This window comes from Somniosus microcephalus, chromosome 10 (assembly GCF_052327205.1).
Source record: "Somniosus microcephalus isolate GS21.2 chromosome 10, FLI_Smic_1.0, whole genome shotgun sequence".
NCBI lineage: Eukaryota > Metazoa > Chordata > Chondrichthyes > Squaliformes > Somniosidae > Somniosus > Somniosus microcephalus.
The window spans coordinates 184633261-184659990 of record NC_140996.1 but is presented as its reverse complement, the minus strand read 5'-3'; the positions used below and the strand labels follow the sequence as shown (position 1 = coordinate 184659990).

General features: G+C 46.1%; 1 protein-coding gene across 6 annotated transcripts in view; it reads right to left on the bottom strand.

The window, feature by feature from the left end:
• The window catches only part of b3glcta (beta 3-glucosyltransferase a), a 330362-nt gene that overhangs the window by 236369 nt on the left and 67263 nt on the right, over positions 1-26730 (bottom strand). For all 6 annotated transcript variants that reach the window (XM_085999315.1, XM_085999319.1, XM_085999317.1 and 3 more), the window contains exon 4: positions 12971-13080. In XM_085999315.1, the coding sequence (XP_085855441.1) occupies positions 12971-13080 (110 nt within the window). The remainder of the gene's footprint in view (positions 1-12970; positions 13081-26730) is intronic.

Genomic DNA, 26730 nt, shown 5'->3' with positions numbered 1-26730 from the left:
AATTAGCAATCTTGTTGTACGAGGCGCCTTGGGTCGGAGTGAACATAATATGATCGAATTCTTCATTAAGATGGAGATTGAAGTAGTTGACTCAGAGACTAGGGTCCTCAATTTAAATAAAGGAAACTACGATGGTCTGAGGAGCGAGTTGGGTAGGATTGATTGGGGAATGGCACTCAAAGGGTTGACGGTGGATAGGCAATGGCAAACATTCAAAGACCGAATGGATGAGCTACAGAATTTGTTCATCCCAGTTTGGCATAAAAATAAAACAAAAAAGATGACTCAACCGTGGCTAACAAGGGAAATTAGGGATAGCATAAGATCCAAAGAGAGGACATATAAATTGGCCAGAAAAAGCAATAATCCTGAGGATTGGGAGCAGTTTAGGATGCAACAAAGGAGGACAAAGGGATTAATTAAGAAAGGGAAAATAGAATATGAGAGTAAGCTAGCGTGGAACATAAAAACTGACTGTAAAAGCTTTTATAGATATGTGAAGAGAAAAAGGTTGGGGAAGTCAAGCATAGGTCCCTTGCAGTCAGAATCAGGGGAATTTATAATGGGGAACAAAGAAATGGCAGACCAAGTAAATACATATTTTGGTTCTGTATTCACAAAGGAGGACACAAATAGCCTCCCAGAGATGCCGGGGAACATAGGGTCTGATGAAAGGGTGGAACTGAAATATATCATTATTTCTAGGGAAATGGTGTTAGGAAAATTGATGGGACTGAAGGCCGATAAATCCCCAGGGCCTGATAATCTACATCCCAGGGTACTTAAGGAAGTGGCCCTAGAAATAGTAGATGCATTGCTGGTCATCTTCTAGAACTCGATAGACTCTGGAACAGTACCCATAGATTGGAGGGTAGCTAATGTTACCCCACTATTCAAAAATGGTGGTAGAGAAAAAGCGGGGAATTATAGACCAGTAAGCCTGACATCGGTAGTGGGGAAAATGCTAGAGTCCATTGTAAAAGATGTAATAGCAGAGCACTTGGAAAGCAGTGACAGGATCGGACAAAGTCAACATGGATTTACAAAAGGTAAATCATGCTCGACTACTCTACTGGAATTTTTTGAGGATGTAACTGGTAAAATAGATAAGGGAGAACCAGTGGATGTGGTGTATTTGGACTTTCAGAAGGCTTTCGATAAGGTCCCACATAAGAGATTAGCATGCAAAATTAAGGCACATGGGATTGGGGGCAAGGTATTGACTTGGATAGAGAACTGGTTGGTGGACAGAAAGCAAAGAGTTGGAATAAACGGGTCGTTTTCCGAGTGGCAGGCAGTGACTAGTGGGGTACCGCAAGGATCGGTCCTAGGACCCCAGCTGTTCACAATATATATTAATGATCTGGACGAGGGAATTGGATGTAATATCTCCAAATTTGCAGACGACACAAAGCTGGGTGGGAGGGTATGCTGTGAGGAGGATGTCGTGAAACTCCAGTACGATTTGGACAGGTTGGGAGATTGGGCAAAAACATGGCAAATGCACTGTAATGTGGATAAATGTGAGGGTATCCACTTTGGTGGCAAAAACAGGAAGGCAAATTATTATTTGAATGGCAATAGATTGGAAGAAGGGGAAGTGCAAAGAGACCTGGGTGTTCTTGTGCACCAGTCGCTGAAGGTAAGCATGCACGTGCAGCAGGCGGTTAAGAAGGCAAATGGTATGTTGGCCTTCGTAGCAAGAGGGTTCGAGTACAGGAACAAGGATGTCTTGCTGCAGTTGTACAGGGCCTTGGTGAGACCACATCTTGAGTATTGTGTGCAGTTTTGGTCGCCTTACCTGAGGAAGGACGTTCTTGCCATGGAGGGAGTGCAGCGAAGATTCACCAGGCTGATACCTGGGATGGCAGGAATGACGTATGAGGAGAGATTGTGTCGATTGGGCTTATACTCACTGGAGTTTAGAAGATTGAGAGGGGATCTCATCGAAACCTATAAAATTCTGTCAGGCCTGGACAGACTAGATGCAGGAAGGATGTTTCTGATGGCCGGGGAGTCCAGAACCGGGGGTCATAGTCTAAGGATAAGGGGTAAGCCATTTAGGACTGAAATGAGGATGAATTTCTTCACCCAGAGAGTGGTGAGCCTGTGGAATTCTCTGCCAGAGGGCGGTGGAGGCCAGTTCATTAAATATATTCAAGAAAGAGTTGGATATATTTCTTAAGGCTAAAGTGATGAAGGGATATGGGGAGAAGGCAGGGACAGGGTACTGAATTTGGATGATCAGCCATGATCTCATTGAATGGCGGAGTAGGCTCGAAGGGCTGAATGGCCTACTCCTGCTCCTATCTTCTATGTTTCTATGTTTGGGGCGCTCCCATGGAATATAGTGGCGCTACGTGCAGCAGCGCCACACGCGTCGGCACATAGCGCCGCGGTACTACAGGCCTCCCTCCCCTGATTAAAGGGGAGGGCCCTAGCACCGGGGCCCTACTGAGCCACCAGGGAGCGGGGTACCAGCAAAAGAACTTGGCACTCAAGAGGAGTGCCAGGCTGATGGATTGCAGCTGGCAGGCAGCCCAAAACAAAAATGGCCGCCCAGCAGCTGCCCTTTAATTCTCGCCGCCCCGGATGCAAGAATGCCCCCCGGCCCTGTCGGACATAACGTCTGGCGGTAGGTCAGGGGGCGAAAGCCAAGTTTGCAGTCGGGGCACGGGCAGGGCGCTGCGCATGGTGGTGACGTCACCGCCAGAGGCGCAGTGCCGCAGGGCACTACCGGTTACCGCCACCGCTAACCTCCCGCTGAATTTCGCGGGAGGCGTAAGCGGCACCGCGCCCGGACGCTAGTTGCTTTGCGCCCCGTTAGCGCCCCCGCTAACAAGGCGCAAAACAACCGAATTTTTACCCCTATCTCTTTCACAGACACGACAATCATTGAGCAATTGAAGGTATCCGTTGGTCTCTTTCAGAGGGTCCAGCCTCAATCTATTATTTAATTGTGATGTTCTTGCTATTTTGTCTTGCAAATATAGCTAATAATCCTCTTCATCATTTATCCAATACATCCCAATAATGATTACAATGCATCCCAATTAACGATACAAAATTGAGGAAAAGATATGGGTGAGATATGGGCAAAAATGTCTGTCTACATTTCCTGGAAAGCTTCAGCGTTACTACGGCATAAGGGCAGAGTTGTGCCTTTTCTTTCTGAGGGAAATTCGCGTGTAATTGAAGTATGCCAGTTTTATGCTGAACATGGCTACATGTGAATTTCCTCAATCGTTTGTACCACTTCCGAAATATGTCTGCCAAAATGCTCTGCTGCTTATTTATACAGCTCTGACACCACCCCCCTCCCCCACACCTCCCCCCCCCGCCATGCTAAAGACCTGCTTGCATGGGTTTGCTGGATTTATGCGAAGGATACGCTGGCATAGATTTACAACCAAAAATTTAGGCACAGCATGGCCCGAACTCACCTGATATCAGCGCAACTGATATTTCTGGAGATTGATAGCAATTTTGTTTGTTTTTTTTTTTTTAATTTTCTCCTTGTGACCTGCACTATACTCAATCAAAGTGTTGTCAGTCTCAGTGCACTCAAAATATTTCAGATTCCCGTCTCCTCCACCCCACATTCAGAAGGACCAAGCAATGAGAATGGCCTTCCCAATGGGCATACCCCTTTGCGTAATAATGGAAGAGGAAAAGGAGCAGCCAGGGCAAGAGGCTCTGAGAGTGAGGCGCTGTGGCAGAAGCCCACTTGCTATTATCCCTGCACTTGTTTTACGTCACTTTTTTACATTCCAGCGTAGCAAATGAGCACTGTAGGAAAATTGGGCATAAGTTCCTATCGGCAAGGGGCAAAAACCAGCGCAAATTTCAATATAATTTCTGCGTAATTGCGATCCAGGAATTTCCAGCCCCTAATTTATGATTATCTTCACTTCTAATATTTATATAAATCCACGTACTCAACTACTTAAAGTAGTTTGTTAGTTTAAGATAATTTTAGATCAATGATCGGAGGGTCAGTAGTACATTTGAAAATAAGTTTGGATACTGTACATGTTGGTGCATACATTAGCTTGCATTCCCTGATTCAATTCTGTACATGTTTGACACATACAAAATTTCTCTCTATGTGCCCTAAGCCTCACTTCAGAAAAGCAGCCCTTACTGCAACAGTGCAGATTTTCTACTTTCGAGACGAGCCATCCTTATGGCCTGTGTAAGTGAGAATGCCATTAGTGCCGAGTTATGGGCTGGTTTCTGTTGTCAGTTTATGTGCAACAGAAAAAGGGTTAGAATGACATAAAAACTATGGGCCGGATTTTCTGATCGGAGGCTTCCTGTGTGCGGATGCCTCAGATCAGAAAAAAATCTACGCACTTACCTGCTGGCTCCGTAGGTCCTGAGACTTCCAATCCTGGGCCTCTCCACTATGAAATGCGCAGAGGCCCAGGTGTCCCGGGGCGCATGCGGTTCGCAAGCGTCCCTGGGATTACATGGGCCATGGGAAACCTATCAAAGAAGGGAATCTCCCTGCACACTTTTGGCAGGTTTCTACGCATAGATCTGTCAAAAGTATGAATGGGGATCACTTAAAAAAGTTAAACATGAAATAATTTTTTTTAAATGTCACGTATTTAAAATTAGTTAAAATTACATTAAATTAAATATTTTAAACAAAAATTTAATTTTTTGAAAAAAATAATTAAAGCTTTTTATGGGGCTAAAAATAAACATTTTTTTTTTTTAAAAAGTATTTTAAATTATAAATGAGTGGAAAAAAAAATTCTTTTTTTTAAAACTCTGATGCTGGCAAAAGCAAGCTTTTACCAGGCATAAGATTTTTAAAGGTTTTCAGCGGGTGGAAGTTGTGCGAAAAGCGCAATTCTCTGCCTACGGATGCCCTCTTCCCGGGCAGGTGGAGGATCATAAAAACATAAGAAATAGGAGGAGTAGGCCAATCGGCCCCTCGAGCCTGCTCCGCCATTCAATAAGATCATGGCTGATCTGATCCTAACCGCCAATCTACTATCACAGAACCATCTCCTGAATGTAACAGAATTAGACACACGAAATAGGAGCAGGATCAGGCTACACGGCCCCTGGGCCCGCTCCGCTACCCACAGGGCCATGTCCGATCCGAACCTAGACTCATGTCCAAATTCCTGCCCGCTCCCCGTAACCCTTAATTCCCTTTACTTCTAGGAAACTGTCTATTTCTGTTTTAAATTTATGTAATGATGTAGCTTCTACAGCTTTTTGGGGCAGCATATTCCATGGACCGACCACCCTCTGAGTGAAGTAGTTCCTCCTCATCTCAGTTTTGAAAGAGCAGCCCCTTATTCTAAGACTATGCCCCCTAGTTCTAGTTTCACCCATCATCGGGAACATCCTCCCCGCATCCACCCGATCCAACCCCTTCACAATCTTATATCTTTCAATAAGATCGCCTCTCATTCTTCTGAACTCCAATGAGTAGAGTCCCAATCTACTCAACCTCTCCTCATATGTCCAACCCCGGGATTAACCGAGTGGACCTTCTTTGTACTGGCTCGAGAGCAAGTATGTCTTTTCTTAAGTATGAACACCAAAACTGTATGCAGTATTCCAGGTGCGGTCTCACCAATACCTTGTACAACTGAAGCAATACCTCCCTATTTTTATATTCTATCCCCCTAGCAATGAAAGCCAACATTCCATTGGCCTTCTTAATCACTTGCTGCACCTGCATACTAACCTTTTGAGTTTCGTGCACCAGGACCCCCAGATCCCTTTGTACTTCAGTACTTTCCAGTTTCTTGCCATTAAGATAATAACTTGCTCTACGATTTTTCCTGCCAAATTGCATAACCTCACACTTTCCAGTATTGTATTCCATCTGCCAAATCTCTGCCCACTTACTTAGCCTGTCTATGTCCCCTTGCAGGTTTTTTATGTCCTCCTCACTCACTACTTTCCCTCCCATCTTAGTATCATCTGCAAACTTTGATATGTTATACTCGGTCCCCTCCTCCAAATCGTTAATATAGATTGTAAAGAGTTGGGGACCCAGCACTGACCCCTGCGGAACACCACTAGTTACTGATTGCCAGTCTGAGAATGAACCATTTATCCCAACTCTCTGCCTTCTGTTAGATAGCCAATCCTCTATCCATGCCAGAATATTACCCCCAATCCCGTGATTTTTTATCTTAAGCAATAATCATTTGTGTGGCACCTTGTCAAATGTCTTTTGGAAGTCTAAATACACTACGTCCACTGGTTCCCCTTTATCCACCCTATATGTTACTTCCTCAAAGAACTCCAGCAAATTTGTCAAACATGACTTCCCCTTCATAAAACCATGCTGACTTTGTCCTATTAAATTATGATTATCCAAATGTCCAGTTACTGTCTCCTTAATAATGGACTCCAAAATTTTACCTACCACAGATGTTAGGCTAACCGGTCTATAGTTTCCAGCCTTCTGTCTACTGCCCTTTTTAAATAAGGGTGTTACATTACCAGTTTTCCAGTCTGCCGGGACCTTTGCTGAGTCCAGGGAGTTTTGGAAAATTATTACCAATGCATCCACAATCCCTACCGCCACTTCCCTCAAGACCCTAGGATGTAAGCCATCAGGTGCAGGTGATTTATCCGCCTTGAGTCCCATTATTTTATCGAGTACCACTTCCTTAGTGATTTTGATCGTGTTTAGCTCCTCCCCCCCCTATAGCCCCCTGTTTGTCCAGTGTTGGGATATTCTTAGTGTCCTCTACTGTAAAGACTGATACAAAATATTCATTGTGTTTTTGCCATCTCCATATTTCCCACCATTAATTTCCCGGTCTCATCCTCTAAGGGACCAACATTTACTTTAGCCACCCTTTTTCTTTTTATATAACTATAAAAACTCTTACTATCTGTTTTTATATTTTTTGCTAATTTACTTTCATAATCTATCTTCCCTTTCTTAATCAATCTTTTTGTTATTTTTTGCTGTCTTTTAAAGTTTTCCCAATCCTCTATCCTCCCACTAGATTTGGCTACCTTATATGCCCTTGTTTTTAGTCGAATACTATCCTTAATTTCTTTACTTAGCCACGGATGGCTGTCTTTTCTTTTACACCCTTTTCTTCTCAGTGGAATATATATTTTTTGGAAGTTGTAAAATAACTCCTTAAATGTACACCACTGATCATGTATCGTCTTACCCTTTAACCTATTTTCCCAATCCACTCTACTCAATTCCACTCTCATACCTTCATAGTCTCCTTTATTCAAGCTTAGCACGCTTGTTTGAGATCCAACGTTCTCACCCTCTAATTGAATATGGAATTCAACCATGTTATGGTCACTCATTCCAAGGGGATCCTTTACTAGGACATTTTTAATTAATCCTGTCTCGTTACACAGGACCAGATCTAAGGTTGCTTGCCCCCTGGTCGGTTCAGTTACATACTGCTCAAGAAACCCATCCCTAATACACTCAATGAACTCATCCTCAAGGCAGCCCTGCCCAATTTGATTTGTCCAATTAATATGATCGTTAAAATCCTGCATAATTGTAGATGTTCCCTTATTACAAGCCTCAACTATTTCCTGATGATACTCCGTCCAACATAGTTGCAACTGTTCGGAGGCCTATAGACTACGCCCACTAGTGTTTTTTTCCTCTTATTATTCCTTACCTCCACCCAAACTGTTTCATTATCCTGATCTTTTGACCCAATATCATTTCTCTGTATTACAGTGATTCCTTCCTTTATTAACATAGCCACCCCACCTCCCCTTCCTTCCTGCCTGTCCTTCCTGATCATTAAATAACCTGGTATGTTTAATTCCCAGGCATTGTCACCCTGCAGCCATGTTTCTGTAATGGCCACAAGATCATACCCATATGTAGTTATTTGTGCCATTAACTCGTCTATTTTGTTACGAATGCTACGTGCATTCAGATAGAGAACTTTCAAAGATGTTTTGTGACACTAAGTTCCTGCTTTTGCCCTTTTTATTACTTTACCTTTTACTCCATAACTTCTGCCCCTTCCTGACATGCTCTGGTTTTTAATTTCCCCACTGCTACCTAAGTCTATGACCTTCTCTGCTGTCATTTTTATTATTTGCTCTCTAGGAACCTCCCCCCCACTAGTTAGTTTAAAGCCCTCTCTACAGCCCTAGTTATATGATCCGCCAGGTCTCTAGTCCCAGCACTGGCCAAGTGAAGCCCATCCCAACAGAACAGCTCCCTCCTGCCCCAGTACTGGTGCCAGTGTCCCAGGAAGCAAAACCCATTTCTCCCACACCAGTCTTTGAGCCACGCATTTAACTCTCTAATTTTATTTGTCCTAGCCAAATTCGCTCGTGGCTCAGGTAATAATCCAGAGATTCTTGAGGTTCTGTTTTTTAATTTGACCCCTAGCTGCTCATACTCCTTTAACAGAACCGGCTTCCTAGTCCTATCTACGTAGTTTGTACCAACATGGACCACGACAACTGGATCCACCCCCTCCCACTGCAAGTTTCTTTCCAGCCCAGAGGAGATGTCCTTAACCCTGGCACCGGGTAGGCAACACAGCCTTCGGGACTCTCGCTCTCGGCTGCAGGGAACTCTTATCTATCCCCCTAATAATACTATCCCCTACCACTACAACATTTCTATTTACTCCCCCCTCTTGAATGGCCCCCTGTTCCACGGTGCTGTGGCCAGGTTGCTCATCCTCCCTGCAGTCCCTGCTCCTGTCCCCACAGGGAGTAAGAACCTCGAACCTGTTGGACAAGAGCAAGGGCTGCGGCTCCTCCAGCTCGACCTCCTGGATCCCCGTACCTGCCTCACTCGTAGTCACACCATCCTGTCCCTGACCATGGGCTACATCTGAATTAATTAACTTCATAGGTGTGACCACCTCCTGATACACAGAGTCCAGGTACTTCTCCCCCTCCCTGATGTGTCGCAGTGTCTGAAGCTCGGACTCCAGCTCATCAACACGGAGCTGGAGTTCCTGTAGCAGCAGACACTTGTCACAGATGTAATCACCGTGAGCCTCAATGGGGTCCACCGGCTCCCACATCTCGCAACAGTAACACATCACCTGCTCCATTCTATGTAATTAATTAAATTTTTTATTGTTAGTTATGGACACCCTCTGCCCGATTTTAGATGCTAGTATCTCCTTTAATTAATTGGATTTAAATTAAATCAATCCCTCTTATTACACCAGTTAAATGGTTTACCAACAGTCACTCTGCACCAGAAAGGCCTTATTAACTACAACCCACAGAGTTAAAGTTTGAAAAGAGCACCTAACACCCCACTTACCCTAACTCACACTTAGCCAAACTCACAGCACTCTCTGCTGACTCGCACTCAGTGCTTGCTCGCACTAGCACTGGTCTTTTTATACTGTTTGTTTGTTTACAGCCAAATGAGTCACCCCTGCTCATTCTTGACAGATCGGAAGTGCTGGATTTTTGCGCATGCGCTTCGCATGCCTGAAACCGGCACTTGCGAGGCTCCTACGGGTATGTGCGCACCACGTACGTACTGGTGGGGGTCGGAATATCCGGCCCTATCATTTAGGACTGTTGTAGTGAGACTGGGAGGCGATTTTCATCCCATCCATCTGGGCTAAACTGAAGTCCAGATCCAAAAGGTAAGTAAAGACTTTGCTGAACCAGAGCACCAGTCAGTCCAGTATAATTGTGCAGTGTTATTAAATGACTATAACGAAGCATCTTGCAGCCTATTTTTGTCTTAATCAACATTTCAAAATTCCAAACAAAGGCTTACACAGTTGCAGTAACAGGCTCTGTCTCCACTCAGGCAGACAGTATTAACTCCATATTGTCACTTCATGGGTTTTTGCCTCTGTTCTCTTTGCCTTTGCTATAGTTTATAAATATATATATTTACATGCAGACTAGAATATTATAGTTGTTTCTAATGTATTAAATATACAGGGTAAGCCCATTATACTTGCATTTTTAGGCTTGTAATCTGCTGGGAAATTTGTTTTTGAATCCAATATCAATGGGGCATTTGAAGGTATTGGGGGTGAAACTGGTTAAAGCCAGTCACGCAAAATGGCGATAATGAATTGGCAGCCCATTTTACTCCATACCAGATTTTCTTTTCCACTGACTTTAATGGACACAGTGTAAAATGGTCTGCCAATTCACTAACAGTCCATTTTGTGCTTATGACGTTGACCAATTTCACCCCCATTATATTCACATACTTTGGGCTTTAATCATCCTTATATAATAAACTAGCTGGGGAGCCCCGCGTTGCGAGGGCAATTTTGGGGCGCGAGGGCAATTTTGGGGCGTTTGGTCTCCCTGCCCCTGTGTGTCCCCCCTCTCCCTGTCATGTCCTCTCCCTGTCCTATCCCTCCCTCCCCTCTCTCCCTCCCCTCCCCTCTCTCCCTCCCTCCCCCTCTCTCCCTCCCTCCCCCTCTCTCCCGCCCCCCCCTCCCCTCCCCTCTCTCCCTCCCCCCCTCTCCCGCCCCCCCCTCCCCTCTCTCCCTCCCCCCCTCCCCTCTCTCCCTCTCCTCCCCTCCCCTCTCTCCCTCTCCTCCCCTGTCTCCCTCTCTCCCTCTCCTCCCGTCTCCCTCTCTCCCTCTCCTCCCCGTCTCCCTCTCTCCCTCTCCTCCCGTCTCCCTCTCTCCCTCTCCTCCCCGTCTCCCTCTCTCCCTCTCCTCCCGTCTCCCTCTCTCCCTCTCCTCCCCTGTCTCCCTCTCTCCCTCTCCTCCCCTGTCTCCCTCTCTCCCTCTCCTCCCCTGTCTCCCTCTCTCCCTCTCCTCCCGTCTCCCTCTCTCCCTCTCCTCCCCTGTCTCCCTCTCTCCCTCTCCTCCCGTCTCCCTCTCTCCCCCGTCTCCCTCTCTCCCTCTCCTCCCGTCTCCCTCTCTCCCTCTCCTCCCGTCTCCCTCTCCCCCCTCCCCTCCCGTCTCCCTCTCCCCCCTCCCCTCCCCTGTCTCCCTCTCCCCCCCTCCCCTCCCCTGTCTCCCTCTCCCCCTCCCCTCCCCTGTCTCCCTCTCCCCCCTCCCCTCCCGTTTCCCTCTCCCCCCTCCCCTCCCGTCTCCCTCTCCCCCCTCCCGTCTCCCTCTCCCCCCTCCCCTCCCCTGTCTCCCTCTCCCCCCTCCCCTCCCCTGTCTCCCTCTCCTCCCTCCCCTCCCCTGTCTCCCTCTCCTCCCCTCTCCTCTCTCCCTCCCCTGTCTCCCTCTCCCCCTCCCCTCCCCTGTCTCCCTCTCCCCCCTCTCCTCCCGTCTCCCTCCCCTCCCGTCTCCCTCCCGTCTCCCTCTCCCCCCTCCCGTCTCCCTCCCGTCTCCCTCTCCCCCCTCCCGTCTCCCTCTCCCCCCGTCTCCCTCTCCCCCCTCCCCTGTCTCCCTCTCCCCCCGTCTCCCTCTCCCCCCTCCCCTGTCTCCCTCTCCCGTCTCCCTCTCCCCCCTCCCCTCCCGTCTCCCTCTCCCGTCTCCCTCTCCCCCCTCCCCTCCCGTCTCCCTCCTCCCTCTCCCCCCTCCCCTCCCGTCTCCCTCTCCCCTGTCTCCCTCTCCCCCCTCCCCTCCCGTCTCCCTCTCCCGTCTCCCTCTCCCCCCTCCCCTCCCTCTCCCCTCTCCCCCCCCGCTCCCCCCCCGCTCCCCCCCGCTCCCCCACTCCCCCCACCCCGCTCCCCCACTCCCCCCACCCCGCTCCCCCACGCTCCCCCACTCCCGCCCCCCCCCCCCGCGCTCCCCCACTCCCCCCCGCTCCCCTCTGTCCCTCTCTCCGGCCCCTCCCCCTGCCTAGCACCTGAGGTCCGGTGCCGTTGCTGAGGTCCCCCGCGTATCGCGCGGCTGATGGACGGCCGCTGCGGGCGGGCGGGCAGCGCATGCGCGGTGAGTGTGGGCGGCGCATGCGCGGTGAGTGCGGGCGGCGCATGCGCGGTCAGTGCGAGCGGCCCGCGGGAGCCGGCAAGGCCGTTAGCGAGCGGGAAACTTCGGGCGGCGCGCCCGCGCTCCGTCCGCGACACCCGAGAGGGGGAAGTAGAGAGAGACAGAGAGGGAAGAGGAGAAGGAGAGAGAGGGAAGAGGAGAGAGGGAAGAGGAGAAGGAGAGAGAGGGAAGAGGAGAAGGAGAGAGAGAGAGGGAAGAAAGAGAGAGAGAGAAAGAGAGAAATTTTTTCAGCTTCAGGCCCCGAGTCCCCCCTGCGCGAGGGTGAGGAGGAGGGGGGGGGTTGCTAAACACAATATAAAACTCAAATAAATTGTTAATGAATTGCCTAACACATAATTGAAATATTTACCTTAGTTCCCTAACACACAGAAAGTGTGGGGGAAAAAATTGTGGAAAATCAAGATGGCGGCCACTCACCTCGGTTCAGAAGGATAAGGCCCGCCCACACACGCACCGATTGGTCGACCGGTCAGGTCACCGAAGCGTAGGATTGGTCAATCGTCGAGTCACTCGACACTCAACTGTAGGAAGACCTCGACGTCACACGGTCGCTAATGGGATGCTAATGAGCGGAACGCTGAACGTTTTTGGGATACCGCGGGCGGGATTTTTGTCCGGCCGAAACGTAAATACGCCGATGACCGGTCCGGAATTGCAAGCTTTCTTTTGAGGCGACGCGCACGTCGGTACGCTCTGTAACTTCCAAACGTATAGAGACCAGGCGGACAGACAGACAGACATCGGGACAGACAAAAGAGCCGCTTTATATATATAGATGTTCCTACTTTAAGAAGTCATCTCCACTTCAGGACATTTTAGCACATACACAGCAAAAGTATATGCTAATAATAGACACCAGCTTATCTATTACCCTGACTCAACCCTAAACTGTAGAAAGTAATTTCCAGATTATTGAAAAAAAAGTTAGACACTCGTCTTTTTTAGCTGTAAGGCTTTATGATTTAAACTATCAATGTTAATTTCTAGACAAGGCTAATTTATCCTTGAATAAATATAGCTGCAAAACAATGCAATGACCACAGCATGGATTAGCGTGGCTAGTTGTACTCTCCTCAGATACTTACCTGACTAAAGGCCTCAGCCTGCAGCAAGATGTCCTGTTTCAGTTTTGTTGCTTGATTTGAGTGGAAGGATTGCTTTTGACTCTGAATAACAAAAACAACTTCATACAGCTCTGTAAAACAAAAAAGTAACAAGAATAATGCAAAAATTACATTAATATATAGAAATCTGTTTTGATATAAATGTTAGCAATAAGAACTGTTCAAAATGGTTCAGTTTCCATATTTTCTTGTATTGTGAATTTTGTGTTCAGCCAACTATCGGATGTTATTTCTGAGAAACAGAACACTTCCCTATTATGAACTCTCCCAAGTTATCTGCAGGGCAATTAGAACCAGAGTAAAATTTCCTCTACTATGTCCCAACAATGCACCAGTGTGACATTTTCCACAACAACATTATGTGGATGAGGATGTGACTTGTAGAATAGATAAGGGAGAACCAGTGGATGTGATGTATTTGGACTTTCAGAAGGCTTTCGATAAGGTCCCGCATTAGCGTGCAAAGTTAAAGCACATGGGATTGGGGGTAAGGTACTGACTTGGATAGAGAACTGGTTGGCAGACAGGAAGCAAAGAGTTGGAATAAACGGGTCTTTTTCCGAGTGGCAGGCAGTGACTAGTGGGGTACCACAGGGATCGGTGCTAGGTCCCTAGCTATTCACAATATATATTAATGATGATCTAGATGAGGGAACTAGATGTAATATCTCCAAGTTTGCAGACAACACAAAGCTGGGTGGGCGTGTGTGCTGTGAGGAGGATGCAGAGAAACTCCAGTATGATTTGGGCAGGTTGGGTGATTGGGCAGTTGCATGGCAGATGCAGTATAATGTGGATAAATGCGAGGTTATCCACTTTGGTGGCAAAAACAGGAAGACAGATTATTATCTGAACGGCAATAGATTGGAAAAAGGGGAAGTGCAACGAGACCTGGGTGTCCTTGTGCACCAGTCACTGAAGGTAAGCATGCAGGTGCAGCAGGCGGTTAAGAAGGCAAATGGTATGTTGGCCTTCGTAGCGAGAGGATTCGAGTACAGGAGCAAGGATGTCTTGCTACAGTTGTACAGGGCCTTGGTGAGACCACATCGTGAGTATTGTGTGCAGTTTTGGTCGCCTTATCCGAGGAAGGATGTTCTTGCCATGGAGGGAGTGCAGCGAAGATTCACCAGGCTGATACCTGGGATGGCAGGAATGACGTATGAAGAGAGATTGGGTCAATTAGGCTTATATTCGCTAGAGTTTAGAAGAATGAGAGAGGATCTCATTGAAACTTATAAAATTCTAACAGGACTAGACAGACTAGATGCAGGAAGGATGTTCCCGATGGCGGGGGAGTCCAGAACCAGGGGTCACAGGCTAAGGATAAGGGATAAGCCATTTAGGACTGCGATGAGGAGGAATTTCTTCACCCAGAGAGTGGTGAACCTGTGGAATTCTCTACCACAGAAGGCAGTTGAGGCCAATTCATTCAATATATTCAAGAAGGAGTTAGATATATTTCTCAAGGCTAAAGGGATCAAGGGATATGGGAAGAAAGCAGGGACAGGGTACTGAATTTGGATGATCAGCCATGGTCTCATTAAACGGCGGAGCAGGCTCAAGGGGCCGAATGGCCTACTCCTGCTCCTATCTTCTATGTTTCTATGTGGCCTATCTGAGTGAAACTGTCAATTTAGTACCAACCAGTATTTAATACACAGTTTTGTGTTATGGGCTCATGCCCAATAGGATTGTGGCTGCTGAAACTCATTTCATATGTGACCCTTGCAGCCAGTAGTCAGGAGGACTTTCATCTGGGCTGCATTTGTACCCAGACCCCAGAGACAAAAGTCTAACTCCATTCAATTCCCCTCCCGGCTATTCTTGGGGGTGAATCATGTATTAATAGTATGAGGAGAAAAAAAAAAATCACATTTCTGGAACAGTGACCCCACCATCTTGTGAAAATTAATTTGCTCATTGTTCTTTTTCAGCTACTTTGTCTTACACACCATTTAACAATCAAAAGACGCAAGTGACTTGTGACCAGCCTTCTGTTGATACCATTCTTAAGCCTGCCACTGGAATAAAAGTGTGGGTTGTAAAGCACCCTCAGACGAGAATGAGAGACTGGAGAATCCCTCTTCCACCACACTTGGCTTGGAGCTCCATACATCAATGTTCTATACCACTGGGCACTATGTTGGTAGGATGCATTAATAAGCTTTATGTAGCAACACTTTCTATTGGGGTAATATTTCAATGCAAAAAGGCTTATTGCAACACTCCCAGGCAGGTTACAAGAAAATGTTGGTCATCTGATAGCCATTTCTTCTGTCACCTCTAGCCTGCAACCTCTTTTGATCTGTTTTATCAAGATCACTCTCCTTTCTTGTTCCTATTAAGTTCCAAATACAAGTGCTTCCTTCCAGCATCTTCATGGTGCTGAAATCAAGGCTTAGTCTCCTACTCGCATTCTTTCTGTCGGAGTGTCTCAAAACTGTACAACTCCTTACCTTCCCCCATCTTTCCTTCCACCTACAATCTTCAGGCTTTTAAAACACAAGCTTCATTTCACCTAGCCTAACTTAAGCATGACTTCCTGGTCTCTCCTCTGCTACTCTTCTTATTTGGTGGTATTCCGCATTATCCTTGATAGTTTTTTTTAGGAAACCTCGGTAAAGGACACCAAGTGCATACTCTGTTCAGATACCCATTCATATCAACTTTATATCAACCATTTGGAACCAGATCAACTAACTTGAAAACTGTCAGTTGAACTAAAGCCATTAAAGAAATTTGAACATAATATTGTAGATATTGACTAAAATTACTTTTCTATTAACGGGACATATTGGAAGCAAAATTCAACTTCGGCAGGGAGGAAAATGGGCATTATGCACCCAGCCTGATTTTCCTTTTGATTAAAGTCAATAGAAAGGAAAATCGGGAGGGGTGTTTCACAGGCGATCAATAGGCTACTGCCCTTTTTCTGCCCCCAAGGTTGAATTTACCCCCATTATCTTTAGAATCTATAAATCTATAAACTATTTAATTTTCTTTCCCCTTCTAAGATTTGGTTTAAAGGATGCATTTATTATAGAAAATTAAAGTTTACTCAATAGATTACATCTTATTTCTGTCCAAAAACACTTCAAATATGCTGTATAAAATGTACCATTAAATCTTAAATGAAAGACTACAAAAATGCTGTGCTACATTCTAAGGTGATCTCGATGAATATTCCAGGCTCAGTGCAAATTCTTTGAGAATATTACTATGTCGAGCACTCAACTCCCAACAGCAGATCATTTAAATTCACTGTCTATCTCTAACTGAAATTCCACACAAAGTGGCTCCTATAAATTATACAACTAACCTCACAAGATCATAAAATATTTATGGATGAGGCAGACAATTTGATCTAGATTAGTTCATCCATCCAGTCAACCCTACTTTCTCCACCATTACTGTATCTAGTTGTTTCTTAAATGCAGCCAGAGTTTTCACCTGTACCACCCTACTGGAAGTCAATTCCAAGTATAGATCATTCTCTGCTTGACCCTGAAGTAGAATTATACTTGTGCAAAAAATAAAAGCAACTTCAGCTGCAGACACAAGGAGAAGACTTTGCAGAGAAGAAAGCTTCATTTGGCAGTTAATTCCAGATCTGGCACTCTGCTGGGCCAATATTACCAGATTCAGTCATTCAACATGACAATCACATTGCTGCAGTTGTGTTAGCATCGATAATGTAAGTAAGAAAGCAACATCTTGCATTTATATAGCACCTTTCATGACCTCGGGACCAGCTAAACTGCTGCACAGCCAACTAAGTACTTTTGAGGTGTAGTCACTATGGTAACGAAGGGAAATTTGCACATAGCAAGGTGTCAAGAACAGCAATGATGTAAATGACCGATTAAACTCTTCAGTGATGCGGGATGATTGTTGAGCAGGCCACCAAGAGAACTCCACTGCTCTTGGAATAATGCCATGGGAACTTTTTCATCCATTTGAAAAGGGCAGATGGGACCTCAAAAAATAAAACAGAAACTTACCCTTCAGGGAAATTTCACCAACAGGCACCAGATAATACCACAAGCTAACCAGAAAATGATGCTATTTTAAATCGTAACAAACAGCCTCTCTGGAGGAAGATATATGTCTACAGCCTCTGGAAGCCTGTAAAAGGAAAAATGTATTCTGAAAACAGCCCACTTACACAAGTGGACTGGGCACATTGGGAAAAGAAGTCAAATTGTATCAGGAGAATGGTATACTGTTAAAGGAGGAAGCGGGAGGCGTTTAGGAAGTGCTGTTTAGCATCCCAACCTCCACAAAATGATACAAGGCAATGAAGGGATTCCCAATAGGAGCTGAACAAATATCCACGTAGCTACTTTTTGGAAACCTTTTGGAATCAAAAACACAATTTCTAAATTTTCAGACGACACCAAATAAGAAGGAATAATCAAGACTGAGGAGAACTGCAACAAATTACAAGACAACATTCAAAACTAGAAGAATGGGCATATAGTTGGCAAATCAATTCAACATAGGTAACGTGTGAGGTATTACATTTTGGTAAGAAAAATAAGGTCACATACTACTTGGCAAATAAGGGGGGAAAATTGGTTAACCTCACCGTGGCGCTAATTTTAGCGCCCCTACCCCGTAAATTCAGTGGTAGCGCCCCAAGAAGGAGGTGGAGCACCCCTGGAAGCGCACCACCTCCATCTTGTGGCACTACTAGAGAGAGAAAGAGAAAGAGAGAGAGAATGAGAGAGAGAGAGAGAGAGAGAGAGAGAGAGAGAGAGAGAGAGAAAGAGAGAGAAAGAATGAAAAAGAGAGAGAGAGACAGAGAAAGAGAAAAGAGGACAAGGAGGAACAGGAGGGAGTAAGGTGGCAGCGAGGCAATCGGCCTTCTGGACGAGCTGTCCATGATCGGCTCATCAGACTCCGATTCACATGAATGAAACCCCAGATCCCCGTAGCTCACTACATCCCCATCATACAATCCCTGTCTCGTGACGTATCACTGCGTCCTCCTGGGCACAAAGGTGAAATGAGAGAGACCACAAAATATTCCAAAGACCATTAATAAATTTATCTATAAACATATCACACATATCACGTGAATTCTAATAACGGATAACCCTTGTGTCTGCCATAGTTGAATAGCTATCACTGTGCGCAAGGTGTGAGATGTGGGTGTGAATGTTGCTAAGTAGAGATTGTTGGTGGGTGAGTGCTGGGGATGTGGTGCTTTGGGCAGTGTGTGAAGATTGTGGAATGGAGCATTTGTTGAAGCATTCACTCACACTGACCACCCGAGTGCGGTCATTAAATTTCTTCCTGCACTGTGTGGGGGCCCTGGGGACCACAGTGCTGCCCAAGATGTGATGTGCTACCTCCCTCCACATGGTGTGGAAGACTTGTGGTGAGGGCTGTGGTAAACCACTGTTATACCTGCCTGTGTGGGTGTTTGTATTCCACTGTGTACATGTCTGTACATGCCTCGGCTGACTCCTCCCACGAGTCCAGGTATAAAGGTGACTGCTCCACAGTCCCTCTGTATTCTGGACTGGTCGACCACTCGAGGCACACCTTCATTCTCTTGTTAATAAAAGCCTGTTAGTTACTCGCTTAACCTCAGTCTTTTGAGTAATTGATAGCGCATCAAGGGCCTCCTGCCATTTGCCAGGTAGAGCACCGCCCTCTGTCTCTCCACAGCGAAAGCCAATGACTCCAGCAATGCCGAGAATGAGGTTCTGCTGCATCAATGATCCTCCCCTTTAAGTAGTGAAAAAAGCCTGTGGCAATGATGAGTTGTGATTAGACTGCACCCAATATTGGTCCACTTTTTGTCTAATGCCAATGAGCTTGGGTTTTAAGACTTGATTTAGGACTCCATTTTATTAAGCAGTGAGCACGAATTTTGCGTGCAGTCTAAATAGCGCCTGCCGCTAATTCTCCAACTTTTCTACTGACATCGCCCATTCCTTAGCTATAATGAATTTCTAGCCCAGAGAGTGTGTTTCCACTTGTGGGGAAGGGCAAAACTAGAGGCCATCAATAGAAGATAGTTATCAAGAATCAAATAGGGAATTCGGAAGAATCTTCTTTACCCAGAAAGTGGAAATGTAGAACTCACTACATCAGGAAGCAGCGGAGGTGAATAGTATAGATGCATTCAAGGGGAAGTTAGATAAGCATATGAGGGAGAAGGGAATAGAGGGTTATGCTGATAGGTTTAGAGGAGGCTCGAGTGGAGTATAAATGCTGGCATGGACTGGTTTAGGCCAAATGGCTTGTTTCTGTGCTGTATATTCTATGTAGAATCTTTCCCTTAAGGAAAATGTCATCAACATGTAACATGCACTACATAATATCACACACTAAGGGCTCGATTTTGTTACTGGGGCGGGCTGGGGTCGTGTAATCCGCTTTTCGTGTTAGCCACCCGATTCTAAATCGATGTGGGAGAATTAAGTGTTTTAACTTAAGTGGGCAATTGAGTTCCAGCGTGTGGGAACCCAGTCTGAAACTCGCCTCCGATGACGTCATCATTGCTGCTGCATTTAAGGTCTGCAACAAGCCTTGCTTCTTCTGCAGACTGCCAACCTTTTGGCCTTTCATGTTAAAGGGACCTGGAGGCAGAATGACCAGCGAGAGACCTAGGTCTGCTCCCAGGTTTGATGACGTTGCCCTGCAAGCTTTAGTGGAGGGAGCAAGTGCCAATAAAGAGGTGCTCTTCCCTTCTTCAGGGAGGAAGAAGCCTCCCCAGCAGACCAAGGCTGTGTGGATCCAGGTGGCCCAGGAGGTCAACTCTTTGTCGATAACCCGCAGAACCTGGCTTCAGTGCAGGAAGAGGTTTCATGACCTTCTGCACACTGGAAAAGTGAGTATGACTTTCCCATCACCCTCAATCTGATCCCCATTGCCTCTCCTCACCAGCACTCAGCTTTAGCAATCTCTTCCTCCACATCCCACTTGACACTGACATCCATGCACCCATACCCTCTCTCTCTATGATCACATTCACCTAACTATTCGACTATGCAGCCCTCACACTCCCTATCACTGTGATGCTATGAAAACAACTGACAACACACAGGGAGGGCCCTTGGTCTTGCCATCTCACTCCATCTTTGTCTCCTTCTAAGCATCTATGCTATGGATCCTCTAAACTCACTCCTTCATTCTCACTCAAACTCCACTTGTCTCCCTCATTGCAGGAAGAGAGAGCTCACAATAAGAGGGAAGGAGCGAGGACAGGAGGAGGGACACCCTCAGTAGCCCAGCTCAGCCCCTGGGAGGAGGCGGCCCTGGAGATCGTGGGAGTGGAGGACGATGCGCAAGTGGGGGACGGACAGACGGGTGCATCACAGCAAGCTGGTGACAGAATAGTTTTCCATCTCTCTCATTGACATTGCATGAGTCGCTGATAATGATTCTGAAGCTCTAACAGATGGACTTATGATCATCTGCAATATGCAATGTGCATGTAACCTTGGCATCACATCTCCGACTCTTTCCTTTACTCCCCCACAAGACCATCGCAAGCACCCGTCCCCACTAGCCAGGAGGAAGAGCCTGACAAGGGTAGTCACTTGGGTGAAATTTGATGTTTAATGTTAAAAAGCCATCAGATGGTTACTGTAAATAAAAAATCTGATGGCTACTGCTGCAGTTGTGGCGTGTGTCATTTCGCTAATGGGACTTCCACATTGCGGGCTTAGGATTACTTGGTATATGCCTCAGTTGAGGAAGCGCTCAGTGAAGGTGGCAAGAGGGGTTTCCCAGGTCACACTGGAGATGGGTGTCAGGCTCCAAACTTCCACAGCTGTGATTATGCCATCTAAAAGATCCCCCAGACCTGAGACAACAAAGTCCTGCCACCTGCAAATGATGGCTGATCAAATATCCTATTTAATGGTGGAGTTGCAGCTAATATTCAGCAATCCAATTGTGCTCCCGCCAGGTTTCACCGTCGTGTTTCAGAACAGGCGTGCTTCACGTCGGAAAAGGGTTAAAAATCACCAAGGCCTTTCAAAATGGGATAATAGAGGCAATTTAGTGCTTTTTAATGGCCTTAAGGGCCTATCCCACCTCTTGGAGGCGGGACAGAGACGGAAGCAGTAAACACGATTTCTTGAAAATTGCTTGGAGGCGGGATGGAGGCGGGGTTGGGCCCGCCTGCTAATTTTTGCAATTTTAACACCCCACACGCCTCCATTCCCGCCTCCACGGCCCTGTGAAATTCGAGCCCTAAGTATACATTCAGAAAATAGTTGGCTAACAAGAAAAGATCAAAGGAAGAGGCTAATAATGTTGCCAAAAAGAATAGTAAACCTGAGGATTGGGAGGATTTTAGGATTATATAGTCACTTGCATGGCAACAAGAATGTCTGCAAAGAATTAACTCAATGTTCAAACATCCCAATATTCTGTTGACCTGACAACATAAACTAAATGGTACAATTTTAAATCATAGAATCATAGAAAGTTACAGCACGGAAGGAGGCCATTTCAGCCCATCGTGTCAGCGCCGGCCAACAAAGAGCTATCCAGCCTAATCCCACTTCCCAGCTCTTGGTCCGTAGTCCTGCAGGTTACAGCATCCCAAGTGCACATCCAAGTACTTTTTAAATGTGGTTAGGGTTCCTGCCTTTACCACCCTTTCAGGCAGTGCGTTCCAGACTCCCACAACCCTCTGGGCGAAGAAATATCCCCTCAAATCTCCTCTCAACCTTCCACCATTTATTTTAAATCTGTGCCCCCTTGTTCTTGACCCCTCTGCTAAGGGAAATAGGTCCTTTCTATCCACTTTATCTATGCCCCTCATAATTTTATACACCTCAATAAGGTCTCCCCTCAGCCTCCTCTGTTCCAAGAAAAACATAAGAAGTCACACAACACCAGGTTATAGTCCAACAGCTTTATTTGAAATCACAAGCTTTCGGAGCGCTGCTCCTTCGTCAGGTGAAGTGGACCTGACGAAGGAGCAGCGCTCCGAAAGCTTGTGATTTCAAATAAAGCTGTTGGACTATAACCTGGTGTTGTGTGACTTCTTACATTTGTCCACCCCAGTCCAACTCCGGCATCTCCACACCAAGAAAAACAGACCCAGCCTATCCAGTCTTTCCTCATAGCTAAGATTCTCTACTCCCGGCAACATCCTTATAAATCTCCTCTGTACCCTCTCTAGTGCAATCACAGCTTTCCTGTAATGTGGTGACCAGAACTGCACGCAGTACTCTAGCTGAGGCCTAACTAGTGTTTTATACAGTTGAAGCATAAACCCCCTGCTCTTGTATTCTATGCCACGGCTAATAAAGGCAAGCATTCCATAAGCCTTCTTAACCACCTTATCTACCTGCCCTGCTACCTTCAGGGATCTGTGGACATGCACTCCAAGGTCCCTTTGTTCCCCGACACTACTCAGTGTCCTACCATTTAATGTGTATTCCCTTTCCTTGTTAGCCCTCCCCAAATGCATTACCTCACACTTCTCCAGATTGAATTCCATTTGCCACTGTTCTGCCCACCTGACCAATTTATTGATCTCTTCCTGCAGTCTACAGCTTCCTTCTTCAGTATCAACCACGCAGCCAATTTTAGTATCATCTGCAAACTTCTTAATCATACCCCCTATATTCAAGTCTAGATCATTGATATATACCACAAAAAGCAAGGGACCTAGTACTGAGCCCTGCAGAACCCCACTGGAAACAGCCTTCCAGTCACAAAAACACCCATCAACCATTACCCTCTGCTTCCTGTCTCCGAGCCAGTTTTGAATCCAACTTTGCCCTGGATCCCATGGGCTTTTAACTTCGTGACCAGTCTGCCATGTGGAAACTTATCAAAAGCCTTGCTAAAGTCCATATGCACTACATCAAATGCACTACCCTCATCTACCCTCCTTGTTACCTCCTCAAAAAATTCAATCAAGTTTGTCAGACACAACCTTCCCTTAACAAATCCATGCCGACTATCCTTGATTAATCCATGTCTTTCTAAATGAAGATTTATCCTGTCCTTCAGAATTCTTTCCAATAATTTTCCCATCACCGAGGTTAGGCTGAGTGGCCTGTAATTACTCGGTCTACCCCTTTTTAAACAAGCGTACCACATTAGCAGTCCTCCAGTCCTCCGACACCACACCTGAAGCCAGAGAGATTGAAAAATGATGGTCAGGGCCTCTGCTATTTCCTCTTTTGCTTCGCTTAACAGCCTGGGATACATTTCATCCGGGCCTAGGGATTTATCCACTTTTAAAAGCGGCTAAACCCCTTAATACTTCCTCTCTCACTATGTTTATTTCATCTAATATTTCACACTCCTCCCCCCTGATAGCAATGTCTGCTTCGCCCTTCTCCTTTGTGAAAACAGACGCAAAGTATTCATTAAGAACCCTACCGACGTCTCCCGCCTCTACACTCAGATTACCCTCATGATCTCTAATAAGCCCTACCCCTTCTTTAGTTATCCTCTTACTCTTAATATATTTATAAAACATCTTTGGGTTTTCCTCGATTTCACTTGCCAAGAATTTTTCATGCTCTCTTTGCTTTCCTAATATCCTTTTTATTTACACCGCTGCACTTTCTGTACTCCTCTAAAGATTCTGGAGTATTTAGCCCTCGGTATTTGTCATACGCCTCCCTTTTTTTCTTTATCCTACCCTGTATGTCCCTAGACATCCAGGGGGCTCTAGATTTTAGTCCCACCTTTTTTCTTTAAGGGCACATGTTTGGTCTGAACCCTCCGGATCTCCTCCTTGAATGCCTCCCACTGATCTACCTTCAAGTAGATGATTCCAGTCCACTATAGCTAAATCCCCTCTGAGCTTAGCAAAATTTGCTTTTCCCCAATTTAGAATTTTTATTCCTGGTCTATCCTTGTCCTTTTCCATAACTATCCTAAATCTAACAGAATTATGGTCACGAGCACCAAATTGCTCCCCCACTGATATGCCTTCTACCTGCCCAGCTTCATTCCCTAAAACTAAGTCCAGAACCGCCCCCACCCTTGTTGGGCTTGCTACATACTGGCTAAAAAAGTTCTCCTGGATGCATTTTAGGAATTCCGTACCCTTTATACCCATCACACTAATTTTATCCCAGTTAATATTGGGGTAGTTGAAATCCCCTACTATTACTGCACTATAGTTTTTGCACTTCTCAGAAATTTGTCAACATATTTGTTCTTCTATCTCCCTCTCACTGTTTGGGGGTCTATAGTACACTCCCAGCAGTGTGATCACCCCTTTTTTGTTTTTCAATTTGACCCATATGGCCTCGTTTGATGATCCCTCCAACATATCATCCCTCCTCACAGCTGTAATAGTTTCTTTAATCAATACCGCAACCCCCCCTCCCTTTTTACCTCCCTCTCTATCCCGTCTGAAAATCCTGTAACCAGGAATGTTGAGCTGCCAGACCTGCCCCTCTTTCAGCCACGTCTCTGCAATAGCTATTATATCATAATCCCAAGTATCTAACTGTGCCCACAGCTCATCTGCCTTGTTCGCTATACTCCTTGCATTGAAGTATATACCATTTAGTACAGGCAAACCTCCTTGTTGACTACTATCTAGCCCTTAATTCCGCTGTCCTTCCAATTTACTTTCTACGTTTTTGTTTTCCAATTCCAGTTTTTCTTCCCTCCCTATTGACTCTATACTTAGGTTCCCATCCCCCTGCCAAGCTAGTTTAAACCCTCCCCAACAGCATTCGCAAACCCTCTCGTGAGGATATTGGTCCCGTTCCCGTTGAGGTGCCATCCGTCTGGCTTGTAGAGGTCCCACCTCCCCCAGAAACAGTTCCAATTCCTCAGGAATCTAAAGCCCTCCCTCCTACACCATCTCTCCAGCCACGCATTCATCTGCTCTATCTTCCTATTTCTGTACTCACTAGCACGTGGCACTGGTAGTAATCCGGAGATTACTACCTTTGAGGTCCTGCTTTTTAACCTCTTTCCTAGCTCCCTAAACTCTGCCTGCAGGACCTCATCCCTCTTCCTACCTATGTCATTGGTACCGATATGGACCACGACCTCTGGCTGTTCACCCTCCCCCCTCAGAATGCCCTGCAGCCGTTCAGTGACATCCATGACCCTGGAACCAGGGAGGCAACATACCATCCTGGAGTCACGTCTGCGGCCGTAGAAACGCCTGTCTGCTCCCCTAACTATTGAATCCCCTATCACTATTGCTCTCCCTCTCCTCTTCCCCCCGTCCCCTGCCTGCGCAGCTGAGCCTTTCATGGTGTTGTGGACTTGGCTCTGGTTGCACTCCCCAGAGGAACCATCACCCTCACCAGTACTCAGCACCGAATACTGGTTGGTGAGCAAGATGGGCTCAGGGGACACCTGCACTACCTGCCTGGTCCTCCTCTTCTAGCCAACAGTCACCCATTCTCTCTCTGCCTGCACACTCTTAAGCTGCCGGGTGACCACCTCCCGAAACGTGCTATCCACGTAGCTCTCAGCCTCGCGGATGCACAACGGTGACTGCAGCCGCCGCTCAAGCTCCGTAATCCGGTGCTCGAGCTGCTGTAGCTGGCGGCACTTCCCGCACATGTGGTCGTCCAGGACTTCCCACATGGCACAGGATGTGCATTCCACAGGTGTGAGCTGCCCTGCCATACCTCTAATTAACAGACTATTTACTAACCTAGCTGGAATAAACTTAAAACTTTAAACACTTACCAGATATTCACCAATCAGCTCCCTCTTTTTGAACGTTTAGTTTTTAATCCCGGCTCTTAACTTAAACCAATGCCCAAGATAGAGAAATACTGACCAACCAATCACTTCTCTGCTTTCCTGTGACGTCACTCCTTGTTTTTTGGACTCCTGGACATAAGTTTTTGAAGATGGCAGGACAAGTTGGGAAGGCTGTTAAAAAGGCATACAGGATCCTTGGCTTTATAAATAGAGGCATAAAGTACAAAAGCAAGGAAGTTATGCTAAATTTTATAAAACACTGGTTAGGCCCCAGCTGGAGTATTGTGGCCAGTTCTGGGCACCACACTTTAGGAAGGATGTCAAGGCCTTAGAGAGGGTGCAGAGGAGATTTACTAGAATGGTACCAGGGATGAAGGACTTCAGTTACGAGGAAAGACTAGAGAAGTTGGGATTGGTTAAGAGGAGATTTGATAGAAGTCTTCAAAATCATGAAGGGTTTTTAAAGAGTAAATAAGGAGAAACTGTTTCCAGTGGCAGAAGGGTCAGTAACCAGAGGATACAGATTTAAGGTGGTTGGCAAAAGAACCAGAGGTGATATGAGGAAAACATTTTTTCACAATTTATGATTTGGAATGCAGTGCCTGACAGGGTGGTGGACGCATATTAAATAATGGCCCGGGATTTGCAATCAGCAGCTAAGCAAAGGGGTTTGCTGCTGGCCCCAAAGCACGCTCCGCACAAAGATCTCGCAATCCCTGTGTCGAGGAGTTCGGGTTTTCCGACCTTCAATTCAATTCAATGGACTGTAATGGGGGTTCCCTTGTTCGAACTGCTGTGACCTCAACAAGCTGTCTCAGCAGCCAATCAAAAAGCAGAATTCTCACAGACAGCGAACAAGGAAGTGAGTAAGCTCTTAAAATTCTAACTTTTTTAAATAGTGTTGGGGCTCTCACGTGGGGAAAAGGCAAACCTGAAATAAAAATGGACAAACTTAAAAATATATATTTTTGAAAAGTTTCTTCACTTTAATTTTTATTAAAATGTGACAAATTTCACACTTCACAAAATTAAATATAGTTTTC